Source organism: Gallus gallus, chromosome 3 (assembly GCF_016699485.2).
Source record: "Gallus gallus isolate bGalGal1 chromosome 3, bGalGal1.mat.broiler.GRCg7b, whole genome shotgun sequence".
Classification (NCBI taxonomy): Eukaryota; Metazoa; Chordata; class Aves; order Galliformes; family Phasianidae; genus Gallus; species Gallus gallus.
In genome coordinates, this window is record NC_052534.1 from 79209850 (window position 1) to 79222568 (window position 12719).

At 38.2% G+C, this 12719-nt stretch overlaps 1 protein-coding gene across 2 annotated transcripts in view; it reads left to right on the forward strand.

The window, feature by feature from the left end:
• Positions 1-12719, forward strand: part of PHIP (pleckstrin homology domain interacting protein) — a 104556-nt gene that overhangs the window by 8577 nt on the left and 83260 nt on the right. For both annotated transcript variants that reach the window (XM_040697732.2, XM_040697733.1), the window contains exons 5-7: positions 1406-1556; positions 1668-1766; positions 11369-11529. In XM_040697732.2, coding sequence (XP_040553666.1) covers positions 1406-1556; positions 1668-1766; positions 11369-11529 — 411 coding nt within the window. The remainder of the gene's footprint in view (positions 1-1405; positions 1557-1667; positions 1767-11368; positions 11530-12719) is intronic.

Below are 12719 nucleotides of genomic sequence, written 5' to 3' on the forward strand. Positions count from 1 at the left end.
CTTGCAAGGCCTTCTGCAAGGGAAATGTAATTGATGGGAGGAGAGGCAGAAGAGAAAGCTTTTCCTCCGTCACTCAGAGCGTGGGGTGGTGGCAATTACAGGCATGAGCAGAGCTTTTCCAGGGCCTCAGACACGAGCAGTCTGTATGTTAGCAAATCGTTGGAACAGCTGAAGCGACCGCAGCGTGTCAGCGAGGTGGGAGCTTGTTTGATAAAGAACCAGGTATATTCCTATTAATTGCAGTACAGAAGGATCCATCTGCCTAAAATGTCAGTCGTGGCCTTCTGTAGTTGCAGAATAACACAGCATCACAAGTTTTTACTGCAAGTCTTTTTTTTCTGCAAAGTAGTACTGTGAAGACACGCTTCAGGCTGGGTGAAGGGCTAACTGGTGTGCCAGATCCCATACGAGGGCTGAGGATTGAGTTCTCATTCTCCTTCTTCATTTTACTGTTTTAAATATTCTTCTCTATTTTTTTAAACTGGCAATAACTTAGGAAGAAATATTTTTAAAATGCCCCACGGAAAGCTTTGTGGTTAATAGCATTTTACTGTTGTCTATATTTTGAAACTTTTATGTAAAGATATATGCGGTGGTGTTGCAAAGGATGATCTTCTGATCTATAATTGTGGTAGTTCAATAGAATGATCTGGGCCATCCTTAATATTGGTTTGATGTTGTAGTCAAGCGGCGAGGAGATCTGCTGCTGAGAATAGGAGCTTGTTTTGCTTCTGTGCAGCTGAAAACTCTGAGCAGTGACAGCAAGTGGTAGTGGCTGGTGTGTGTATTCCTGTGTTGAACTACAGTTTCTAAGTTGAGTTCCTTAAGTGAACATTTTGGTTTAGATGCTTTAGGTCTTTAAAAAAACAAAAACAGAAGGAAACAAGGCAAATTGTGGTGCTTCAGTATTGCCTTACAAACTTGGTGAGTTGAGGGCCATTGTGTCAGGTGTGTTTTCTGCAGAGCTACGTTACATATTCAGTGTATTCGAATCTTTCAGTAATTCTATAAGTACTACATCCCTTAGTGTCCTTTTCTTAATCTTATGTTGTGGTAATTGAAATTGACCGGACAGATAATTAAATGTAATACTGAATTTGTTCTTATACATTTTTCATTGTTTTAAAGGAGCTTATTAGTCTGTGAACAACTATGGTTTAAAGTCACAGTAATAAATGCCAAGAGTTTTCTCTACCAGTAGCATACTTTGAATAGCAAATTTAATTAGGACCAGCTGGAATGAGTTATTGTACTTAAAGGTCATTGTATGTTTTTATCTTCTCAAGAAAATTATAGTATATGAATTTGTGTAACAATCTGGGGAAAAAAAAAACAAGCTGAGTAATTCTTCAGAAATATTACACTTTTCTTTATCAAATGTTTTGCTTCCTCTTTCATGCAATAGGTGAAATACTACCGACACTTGGCACCTGATCACTTGCTTCAAATATGTCATCGACTGGGACCGCTTCTAGAGCAAGAAATCCCGCAGAGCGTCCCTGGAGTGCAGACGTTATTAGGAGCTGGCAGACAGTCTTTGCTTCGTACAAACAAAAGTATGAAAATTGTGTGAGAGCTTTGAGAACTCTTGCTATTTCATGCCTCTTCTGCGTTTTTTGCCTGGGAAAATCCTGGTCTCCATTCTTTGTGTCATTCTTCTAAAACAGGTTGCAAGCATGTTGTGTGGAAGGGGTCTGCTCTTGCCGCGTTACATTGCGGGAGGCCTCCGGAGTCACCTGTAAACTATGGCAGTCCACCTAGTATAGGTAAGGCAGTTTTATTAAGGCGTTGCCACTGTATAACCTGACTCCCAGGGTAACTGATTGTTGTAATGATGAGTGCTAAGTAGCAGTTCTGTTTGTCCTTGTTTGTGTCATATTTCTCTGTCTCTGCACTGAGCATTAATACTTAATAAGATGTCATAACTGGTCATATTTGCACATTCATATGTGGAAAAAATACTGTAAATGTACATGCCAGTTCTGCTCTGAAGCTAGATATTTTTCTCTTTGAAGCATACGGCTGATTAAATTACATTTCAACAGTGAATACATACAAATAAAACTCATTTTTTTTAAGGTATGATAATGCTGTCAGTAGATATATAATTTGTGCAGTGGACCAACTGAAAACCAGGACAGCATATTCTGTACCTGTTGTTGGAGAGAAAGAATAAGTCTCATGGACTGGTGATGGTTTTCTTTTTGAAGATGTGAGTTTCCTGTAGGAGAGATCATTTCTGCTCTTTGGTCCATTCACTGATTTCTTAGCTCTGCTTAAGTTCGCTGTGTTATGTCATGAAGCATGCATATGCATAACGTATATTATATATAATGGGTATATCATTAGTTACTTTTTTAAGCTTTATTTAAGGTGATATTTTGATCTCTGTTCTGTGTTAAAGCTACTTGTAGGAAGAAAAGCTGTCAAAACATGATGTATATTACTACCAGTACTTCTCTAATATTAGTTTAGTCAGGGAGTGGCCTTTTTTTTTCCAATCGTGTGTAGCTGAACATGCAGAAAACCATACTCAAAAAATCTTACAAGGCTTCAGAGTAGATCAAGCATCTAATTAGTTCTAAAAACAGAACAGTGGTTAGTTAAAGGTATGCCTTGAACAGGCTAATTTACACCTTTCCTGAAAGCTGTTTAAGCACATGATTAGTCAAACATCATTTGACCTCTAAGCGTGTGTGTGTGGGAAGGGAGGGAACAAACATACATTCTCTAGAAGCTCTCTGTAGATTTCATGAGCAGCAGCAGCGTTACACAGATTTCTTTTTAATCACAAAGCAAGGACATAGTGCAATCCAGGGTTCTTTTTTTAGACGTAGTGGCAATTTTTTTTTAACACTTGGAAATTTAAGAACCTGGGAAACATAAAGGTGACTGGATGAGTTGAGATGCCTTGAGAAGTAAATGCTACAGTAGCAGCAGGTTTCTGGGCCAACCTGAAGTTAAGTTGTTTAAGCGATTTTCAGTTTGTGATGCTGCACGTCGCTGGTAAAAGATGGGCCGCTGTGAAGACAGAGGTTTCTGACTTGCCGAAAACAGAGTGCTGAAGATACATTGGGAGAGCTACTAAGTAATGATGTAGAAATGCATAGCTGGATGCTATTCAGGCATACTCAATGTGGTAACTTGCTGTAGCAGTTTTTGGAAGTCAGAACTCTGTGAGTGGGATATTAACCTGTAAGGTTTCTGTGGACGGGGATAGAGCTCAATTTGGATATTTAGATTATTTCTAATGTTTGAAGAATCACAAAATCAAATGTCAAATACACGTAATGTTTAATAAAATGACTCTTCACCCAGAGGATTATGGTTTTGTCTTACAGCTGAAGCAGAAACGTGCTACAGCTTAAGAAGCTTTTGAGGTTGAGCACTGCCAACCTTGATTTGGTTGGATGGCAAAGTATTTGGTGTTGTAGTGGACTTGTTGTTTGAAGGCCTTAAAAGAACATGGCTTTGGTGGGTATTTAGAGCTAAGTTTTCAAAACTTCCTCACCTAGTAAATGTGTTGGCTTGAGGCAGTTCTCTTAAACCCTACATCCGTTCAACAAGATTTTATTTACAGATATCATTTTAGTATTTATTTATAAAGAATTGTTTCCATGTTGCATTCTAGATGTGGGGGAAGAAACGCTTGTTGTTGAATATTTCCCATGTCAAGTGTCTGTGCGTTGTCTTGAACACTGAAAGTTGGAAAATCTTGGGCTAAGTGAGCAGCCTTACCTGCAAGATGTATGGAGGACAGAGCTGTCTGATAGTGAAGGTTTCCTTGCTAGTGATTTTCTTAACTTCCTCTGTACCTTGGCATGTATACTGAAACGTGCTTGAGGAAGAAATTAGAGCAGAAGGCTCTGTGGTACTTTGTACTGTAGCTTAATCCACGGTGTGTGTTTTTTCAAGGGACAGGGCTGGTGCGTGAAGTCTGCCAGTTAGGTATCAAAGGAAGCTGTAGAATTGCCACATACAGAAGTTAACTGTTAGGAGAAATAACTCTCAGACTCTTTTTATGGAAGAAAAAGTAGGGCTTTCTAAGTAAATGTTATTTTTATGGAAACTTTTGCAGAGCACTGAATATCTGCAAAATTACAGTTACTTCAACATACCACTTTTTTCATGACCAATAATTTCCTTTTCCGAACATCAAAATAAGTGCTGGTAACTGCATATTTTCAGCTGTTTTTTGAATGTTTGATTCAGACCTGTGTGTTAAAGCATTTGCTTTTGATTAATCCTATTCTAGTCCAATCCTTTCAGTGAAACTGGGAGTTGGAATAACACTTAATTCATAAATTGAAACTATTCTTAAGTGAATTCCTCTAGGAAGGCTGTGTTTTATGTATATGCTGTTTGGAAACTTATTCTTCAGGCTGCATATATTTCAGTTAGAGAGCCCACTAATGACTGGGGAATGGGAAAGAAGTCTGTCTGTCTTGTGGAGGCTTTTTCCTTTATTTACATATTACTAAAGATGAAGCTATATTTGTTCATTTCCTGGCTTGAGGAACCAATGCAATCATGATACTGTTATTATATTCTTTAGTATTAAAATTTTTTCTACATTATGCCCGCAGCCTTATAGATAACTTTTATATTCAGTTAGCATACATCTGTAAAAATACTCACTTCACCAGAAATCTACAGTATATGTCTAGAATATAATGGAAAACCAAAACTTGTGAAATGAATAATGTCCCTCTGTGTTTAATTAAAATCAAAAAGGAGAATTGGAACTCAATAATCTTTAAGGTCTCTTCCAACATAAGCCATTCTGTGATTCTTTTGTTTTGTTAAAGATCCATAAAGACCTTCATGGATGCAGAAGCAGGAAAGGAACTCTTTTTAAGTAACTTTCAGGAACTGCTGAAAAAGCACAGAGCCGAATCTTGAAGTTCTGAGTTCAGAGCTCTTAGGGAAGCTGGTTATTCAGGTGTGAAGACCTCTGTGAGACTGGCAGCCTGTGCCCTGCTAATGAAGAATGTGTTTTCCTGGCTGATTACTATCTTCCTGGTCTTGCTGAATAGTCCATTTCAAGAGAAGTTCTGAGAGATTTTATTTTCTCAGTTTCTCTCTTCTATATAGTTATCCTGCTGTTTGGGCTGAAAACAGAACATGATGTTCTAAAAGTGGTGTAGGTGTTTGTTTTCAGAAATTTAGTAAATACTTAAGGCTTAAAAGCTAACTTCAGAGTACGCTGTATAACTGTATTGTTCTCCTGTGATAATAAAAATAAACAAAACTAAAATAAACTAATCTGAAAAACCAACTTTAGGCTTTGAATACTAGAAATGTTATACATTGTCAAGAATCTGTGTAAATGCAACATTTGTTTACATGTATTTATTCAAGTCTAAAGAGAATAATACTAAAATAGAAGCCTTCTTGTGCAAGAAGAAGAAATAAGAGAAGTCTTAGGGTACTTGTATTTTGAGTGAAACTCGATGACTAAATAATACGCAGAATGTAAGTGGGGTTATATTGAAGTCAAGGAACTGCTTGGAAGTGCTTAGGATTGTATAGCTTTCATCTGTTGTTGCTTTTCCAAGTGTCTCACCTCTCATCTCTGAATTATTAAGGGTTTGACACCTAATTCCATTGAGCAAATTGACTTTATATGTAAAGTTTAAGGTGTACGTAGACTCTTTGTATTCTCAGAAATGCTCCTATGGGGAGTTGGTATACCTTTACGTTTTCCTGGGACAAGTTCTGACTCGCTCAAATTGCTAGCTTTACCATGGTGCCAGTTATCTGTGAGCCAAAACACTTAGATTTCTGCATGGAAAGTTGAACAGAGAAATGGTAGGAAGATAGAAGTCAATTCAAGCTGCCTTTTTGACTTTGAACATCTTTGCAGAAGGGACGTGGAGAGCAAAGCCTGAATGCATGATGCGTTTAATATTACTAACTTTGACAGTGAAAGGAGGAGTCAGGCAGTCTCATCGTTTTATTGTTTTTCAACAGCTCTAAATGCTCTAAGTTCATTAGAGGTGTTATAGCCTCTCAAATTATGAAACTCGATTCGTTATGGGCAGAAGTTGTAAATAATGTGTGTTCTTCAGGTGTCCTTCCAGCTTTTTTTCTGAACCCGATTCAGTTTTTGTGTGAATGGAAAAGGAACAAAGTTGGTTTCTGTTCTGTGGAATAGAACTTTCAGCAATTAAATACAAGTCCAGAATGGAAGAAAATAAGACGTTAGCCATAGTGATTTTTGTGTATGCTTTTAAAATGTAACTTATACTTGGTAAAAAAAAATTATGTTGTGTTTATCAGTGGGTAAAGCACGTTATTCTCCCTCATCTTTAAAGGCATATTTCATGTTCCAGGGCAAAACTATATAAATAACGTGATCAAATTGGTTGCTTTGATAAAACTAAGATAAGAAATCCAAGGGGGGGGGGGGGGGGGGGAATAACTAATACAGCTATGTCTTTGAGATACCAGCATTTATCTTGCTTTACAGTTTGCCTTTTTTGTTGCTTGTTCTGTTTTGGGTACTGGGTGATTTAGAGACATCCTAAAAGTTCGAAGGCATTCAAGTTGGTGCCTACTGCATGCCTTTTGTGTAGGACAAAGCCTGTGACAGTCTTCTTTATGTTCTGTTGAAATTTCCTACCATTTTGCATTCAGCAGCTTTATGTTTGTTTCATTTTGAATTGTTCTGATTTAAGGCAAACAAAGTAAGCAAAGTAAGGTGATCTTGACTCTGAGATGTGTGGTTTTCAGATTAATGTTGTTACTAGCCGTGAATCATAACAGTAGGAGTGAGATTTAAAAAAAGAAAAAGTAAAGTTCTATTTCACTAGCTTGTTTTTAATATCCCAATTTTCCATTCACATCTTAGCTTTCAAAACTGTCATAACTTCCTTGATGACAAACAAGGAGAAGTGCAGAGTCCTGCAGTTGGGGACGACCAACTCCAGGCACCAGGACATGCTAGGATTACCCAGCTGGAAAGCAGCCTGGCAGAAAAAGACTTGTGGGTCCTGATGGACACCAAGTTGAATGTGAGTCAGCAGTGTGTCCTTTCTGCTAAGAAGGTTTACAGTATTCTTGGCTACATTAGACGAAGTGTGACTTCATCAAGGAGAGATGATCCTTTCTCACTACTCAGCACTGGGGAGGCCGTGACTGGAGTGCTATATTTGGTTTGGATGTAGGAGTGAACTGTACTGGAAAGAGTCCAGTATGGGGCCAAGAGTCTGATGAAGGGACTGGAGTGCCTCTCCTATAAGGGGAAGCTTAGAGAGCTGGGAGGAGACTGCAGACAGCCTGGAGAAGACTCAGAGGAATCTCATCGGTGTGTATTAATACCTGAAGTAGGACACAAAATGGATGGAGCCAGGCTCTTTACTGTGGTGCTCAAGAGGCAGTGGCCACAAACTGGAACACAAGAGGTTCTATCTAAACATTTATTCACAATTCACAACAAAACTTTTATTCACAATGATGTTGACCACAGGTTGCCTAGGGAGGTTGTGAAGTTTCCACCTGTTGTGGTTTAACCCAGCAGAAGGCTCAGCACCACACAGTCTTTTGCTCACTCTCCTCACTACTGCTTGATGTCATATTGTATGGAATATCCCTTTGGCCAGTTTGGGTCAGCTGTCCTAATTCTGTTCCTTCCCAGCTCCTTGGATACTTTGCTGCGAATGGCCTTGGCTCTGTAAAATGCTGCTTAACAGCAACTATAAACATCGGTGTGTGTTATAAATATTGATTTTTCTCCTAGAACCAAAACATAGCATCATACCAAATATTCTGAAGAAAACAGTTCTGTCCCAGCTGAAATGAAAATGCCATCCTTGGTGATACTCAAAACCCAACTGGGCTCAGTCACAGACACCCTGCTCTGGTGTCCCTGTTTGAGCAAGGGTTTGGACATGGTGTCTTCCAGAAGTCCCTTCCAACCTCAGCCAAGCTGTGATTCTGCGATAGCAGACAGTTACAGGACTAAAATCTGCAAGCCAGTACATTTTGTATTTGTAAGCAACTGATAAATAGTTCACAACAACTTAAATAATAGCATTCTGTGGGAACGTGTGTTTTACATGTTTGAATATCTGCAGTGTACGTAACTTTTGTAAGGCTTTTTTTTCTGACCAGTTAGCTTCATTATTGACTAGGAAGAATCCAGATTTTCTTTTTTTTTTTATAACCAAAATGTCAGTTGGGACTAAGTAGTGAAGTGTTATTCTGTGTTACACACACAGCAGCTGGTAACATCTGTGATTTATTTTTTTCTTACTAAAGATCAATCTTGTGCATGGGTACAAGAGGCATACAGAGCTAAGATAATTTTAACTTCCTTCGTTGGCCAGGCATCGGGTGGTATTTGTTGGTGTGGTATACACTTCACACTGCCTTTCCAATAATGAAAAGCCAACCAGTCTCTGCTGTGTAGCTTTGTTCTTGCATCAAACCCTTCTTTCTTCTCTTGGTTGACACAGTGCTCTCTTAAGTGTTCCTTGGATAAAGTTTATATCGTTTCCTTAGCCGGTTATGTACTGCATGTGGCTCCCACTGCAGCTGTTCAACTGCCTGTACACTGTCACTCTTCCCGTGATTGAATCATCACCTTTGCTCGGTTGACTCAATTGTGTGAGGCCAAGCAGAACCTAAGCAAAAGCAGAAAACTGCTAGTAGAGCTCAAATGAGAGTTGCAGGAGTAACTGCTGTACAGGAGTTTCTAGAATCAATCTTCCCTAAATACAGCAAAAATTGTGCTAAAGTAGCTTAAGGACTATATAAGGCCTGGCAGATGGTAAAGCCAGATATGAGTAACTACTCCTTTAAACTTGAAGACCTATAATTAGTACAAAAGCACTATTATTGATAGTTGGTAGCCTTTCTTACCTTGACTTGCACTGAAAAAATCAGTTTTACTGTTCTGTTGCATAAGATGTGGCTTTTTTTCTTTCACTTTTGCCTGTACTCTGAAGGAAAAAAAGCAAAGTACTTCCTCTGCTAACAATGTGGGCAGGTGTCACACTGGAGCCACAGACGTTTGGAATAAAATGTGTAAATACATTTAGAGAAACGAGTTGGATCCCTTGGCAAAGTGAATGAGATTAAATATAAGTATAGTTAAATGGACAGCTATATTGAGGAAACCGAGGAACAATGATGGATGCAAGAATTCAGTGTTAAAAAAAAAATAAAAAAAACTGGAGTCTTAATTTTAAAAAAAACAAAACAAAAAAAAAACCCAACTCTTAGTGGGCAGTGTCCAATCCTGTGGGCTGTTGTGATGGTTTTCTTTCTTCTAAATCTCATGGTCTTGTCAAAAACTTTCTTCCCCTGTAGTGCATATACAGGTTTATAATGCTGCTTCTTGCCTTGGCTTAGACTCTGTTTATTCACTAATGGAGATTATCAAATTAATATATATATATATATATATATATATATATATATACATATACATACACACACACACACACACACACACACACACACACACACACACATCTTGAAATCGATCTCGGTTTCATTTGTAGAGTTTTCCATAAATTCCGATGCTAGAAGTTAAATGCTTGGATAAGTTTGTTGGTTGCCTTATGTTAAAGAATCCACTTGTTTCTAAACTTACTGACAGAACGTATCTGCAAATTTAACTTCTAGCTTAGATCCTTTTCTGTTACATGAGCTATGAATTCATTTGAAGGCATTGCTTTAAGCTGATTTCCAAGCAAGAATCATCTTGTATTAAGAGCAAATAAAAGGTAAATTTTGAATAGGCTGAGATTGTGTAAGATCACTTTATTGTTGTGACAAATGCCTTTCTTACTTTGTTTTATTCTTTGTGGTGGATGTGGGATGTCTTTTTACTGTAGGTTGATGTGTCGGAAGCAGAAACTGGATTTATCTTGTGACTGAGCTAATCTGGGTTTCCTGCTGTTCTGAAGTAGACTTTTGGCAAGGAAAAGCTTTGTTATAAAGCAAATGCAGCTGCATCTTTTTCTTGTATAAGGGTAGGGTGAAGAGGTTATAGCAGAGCCTTAAGGCAGTAGTGGCCCATTGAGTTGGTGCTTCACTCTACAGCTAATGATCCTGCTCCTTCACAAAGCATCTTGAACAAGGAAAACTTCCTTGAATCCTTGGGCTACATATGCAGTAACTGAAACGTTTCAGGGCTGTTCTGATGGCCTGAAGCCAATAAGCTTGGCAGTTATCCATACCACTAAGTGCTTTTGCTCCTATGTAGAGCAGCTGCTATCCAGTTTGAATGAAGTTTGACCTGTGCTGACTCATGAACTTCTGTCTCATTTGCCTGGGCCAAGCCAGACAATGCAAGAAGCTTGTAGACAGTTGATGCTAATGAGGGAAGGTTATTGAGTATCCAGACTCATGTCCTGGTCCTGCTTACTTCACTAGTACAGGCGTTGCCTTGGTCCAGTGTAAGGAATACCTAACCAGAGTAATAATGACAGTAACAACTGCCTGTCTTGGAAGCGATAGGTCCTTGTTTTCATGTATGATGCTGTGGATATTGCTGGTCATTTATTTTTAATTTTTTACTTCTTGCACATAGGCCATAGTTGTATGAAATATAAAATATATTGCTACTTTTTTCTTTGCTCTGATAATGATACGGGGAACTGTTTGGCTAATGTGTGTGTATCCATGCATTCAAACGCTATACTCTGTTGCTTTATCATTGTGTGAATAGCAGTTTAAAACTGGGAACGCTGACATTTATTTTGAATGAAGATTTCCATTTTGTTACAACAAAGGTTCCTGGACCTCCTTGGCTTATAACTTGGGGGAAAAAAATAACCCAAGCCCTCTGAACAAAGTTCTGTTAAGTCAAAATCAGAACTTTCCACGAGAATTTGCTAAGTTTGTTCATGTTTGGATTTTGTTTGCTTGTTTTGTTGTGGTTATTCTATTTTATGTATTTATTTATTTATTGCCATTGTCTTTAAAAGAGTAAGTGATTGTAGTTGTCTAAAAACAGGTTGCCCTGGAGAAGACTTGGTTGTTTGCTGGTCTGCAGTTAATAGCTCTGTGGGTACTTGTATGCATCTTAAATTTGAGGTAGTTTGCTTCCTCTGTAGAAGCTGTTTAGGTCCTCTTGAATGCCTCATTCTAGGTATAAAATGAGAAGCATACATTTGGACAATGGAAACTGGGGGTTTAATGTATCACCACTTCATGCTCTGCCTTGCACTTCAGTACTTTTTTGAATGTTTGTATCATAGGCTGCTTTTGTGTTCTGTTTTTCCCCACTGATGTTAAATGGGGAGAGTTACTACAGCAAGGTGTTCACGTGAGAAGTGAACTTTCCCTTCTGGAGGCGTGTTTTGGCTTATGAACCAATATAAATATATTTTCTTTTTCTTTCCCCATTTGGTAGTGGATACCCTATTCTCAAGAAAACTGAATGGAAAATACAGACTTGAACGCCTTGTTCCAACCGCAGTCTATCAACATATGAAGATGCATAAACGAATTTTGGGACACTTATCTTCTGTATACTGCGTAACTTTTGATCGGACTGGAAGGCGAATATTTACAGTGAGTACAAATATTTTTTGTATAATTTTTTAGAGTACAGATAGCATCGTTTCCCAAGCCTGAGTGTACTGACACTTATTAGTAGCAGATGAATGCTTTGCTGCTGTTACTTTCAGATGCATTTTCATAACGGTGCCAGTTCACATGTTAAGATAATTCAGCGTACTGAATGTGCTGGTGACTGCTGATCCATGCAGTTCAGTCAGAAAACTGCAATTATTTTCCGTGAAATTACCCTGTGCACTCTTTCTTCTCCTGGACTTGTGTTCTCTAGGAAAAGCATAGAGAAAAGAACAGACTGCTATCAGGGGATTTTAGAAGTCGGTAGATAATCGGTTTGTAGTTAGATTATTTTAGCCTTTTTCTATAACTTTTATTACATTTTAAATAACTATTAACAATCTGGTGGTAAATTCGTACAGCGTGTTGATGACAGAAGGTTGAAAATTAGCACAGTGTTTTTTAACAAAAGTTGGTTTATGAGGGATTGTGATCTGTGAGATCCCAGGAACTGATTTTTATAGCAGTGTTCTCCATATTTATAGCTAATTTCATTGTGTTGCTGTGGTGGGTTTTTTTTGCTCTTTTTGTTCTTTACTCTGAAAATTTACTGCTGAAAATGCAAGTTTCCTAAGGAGTGGGAATTAGGAAAAACAATACACACCAGTGTAATTTGGATTCTTTAGTAAGTAGTCAACTTCAGTAAAGCCAAGGATCGTATAAATGCTCACCTTGTGTCAATCTGGGATGCTCTGGCTGCATTTATTGCTTTCTCACAATTACTGGATTCTTGTGGTGCGTTTGTGGATTTGGGAGCTTGTTTGCCCTCTTTGGAATGCCGTGACACATAACTCGGGCACTACAGGTGAAAGTGCAGTTTGGTTTGACACCGTTGCAGTTCAAACTTCTCAAATGCTTTTAATGTGGTTGTAAATACAATTTGCCCTTCTACCCACATACAATTTATTTAATTCATTGTGTGGAAGAATGTGTGGCTGCAGGGACTATGGCATTACAGAAGCATGAGCAGACTTCTGTTTATTTGTTTACCTGTTTATAGTAGAGATTTTCTTAATATTTCTTTAGCTTTCTTTGACAAGCTAAGTCTCTCAACAGTCATAGGCATTAAATTCTTACCATCTCCTCTAGTTTGTGCATGATTCACCTGTCAGAAAAAGTGTTGCTCTGAT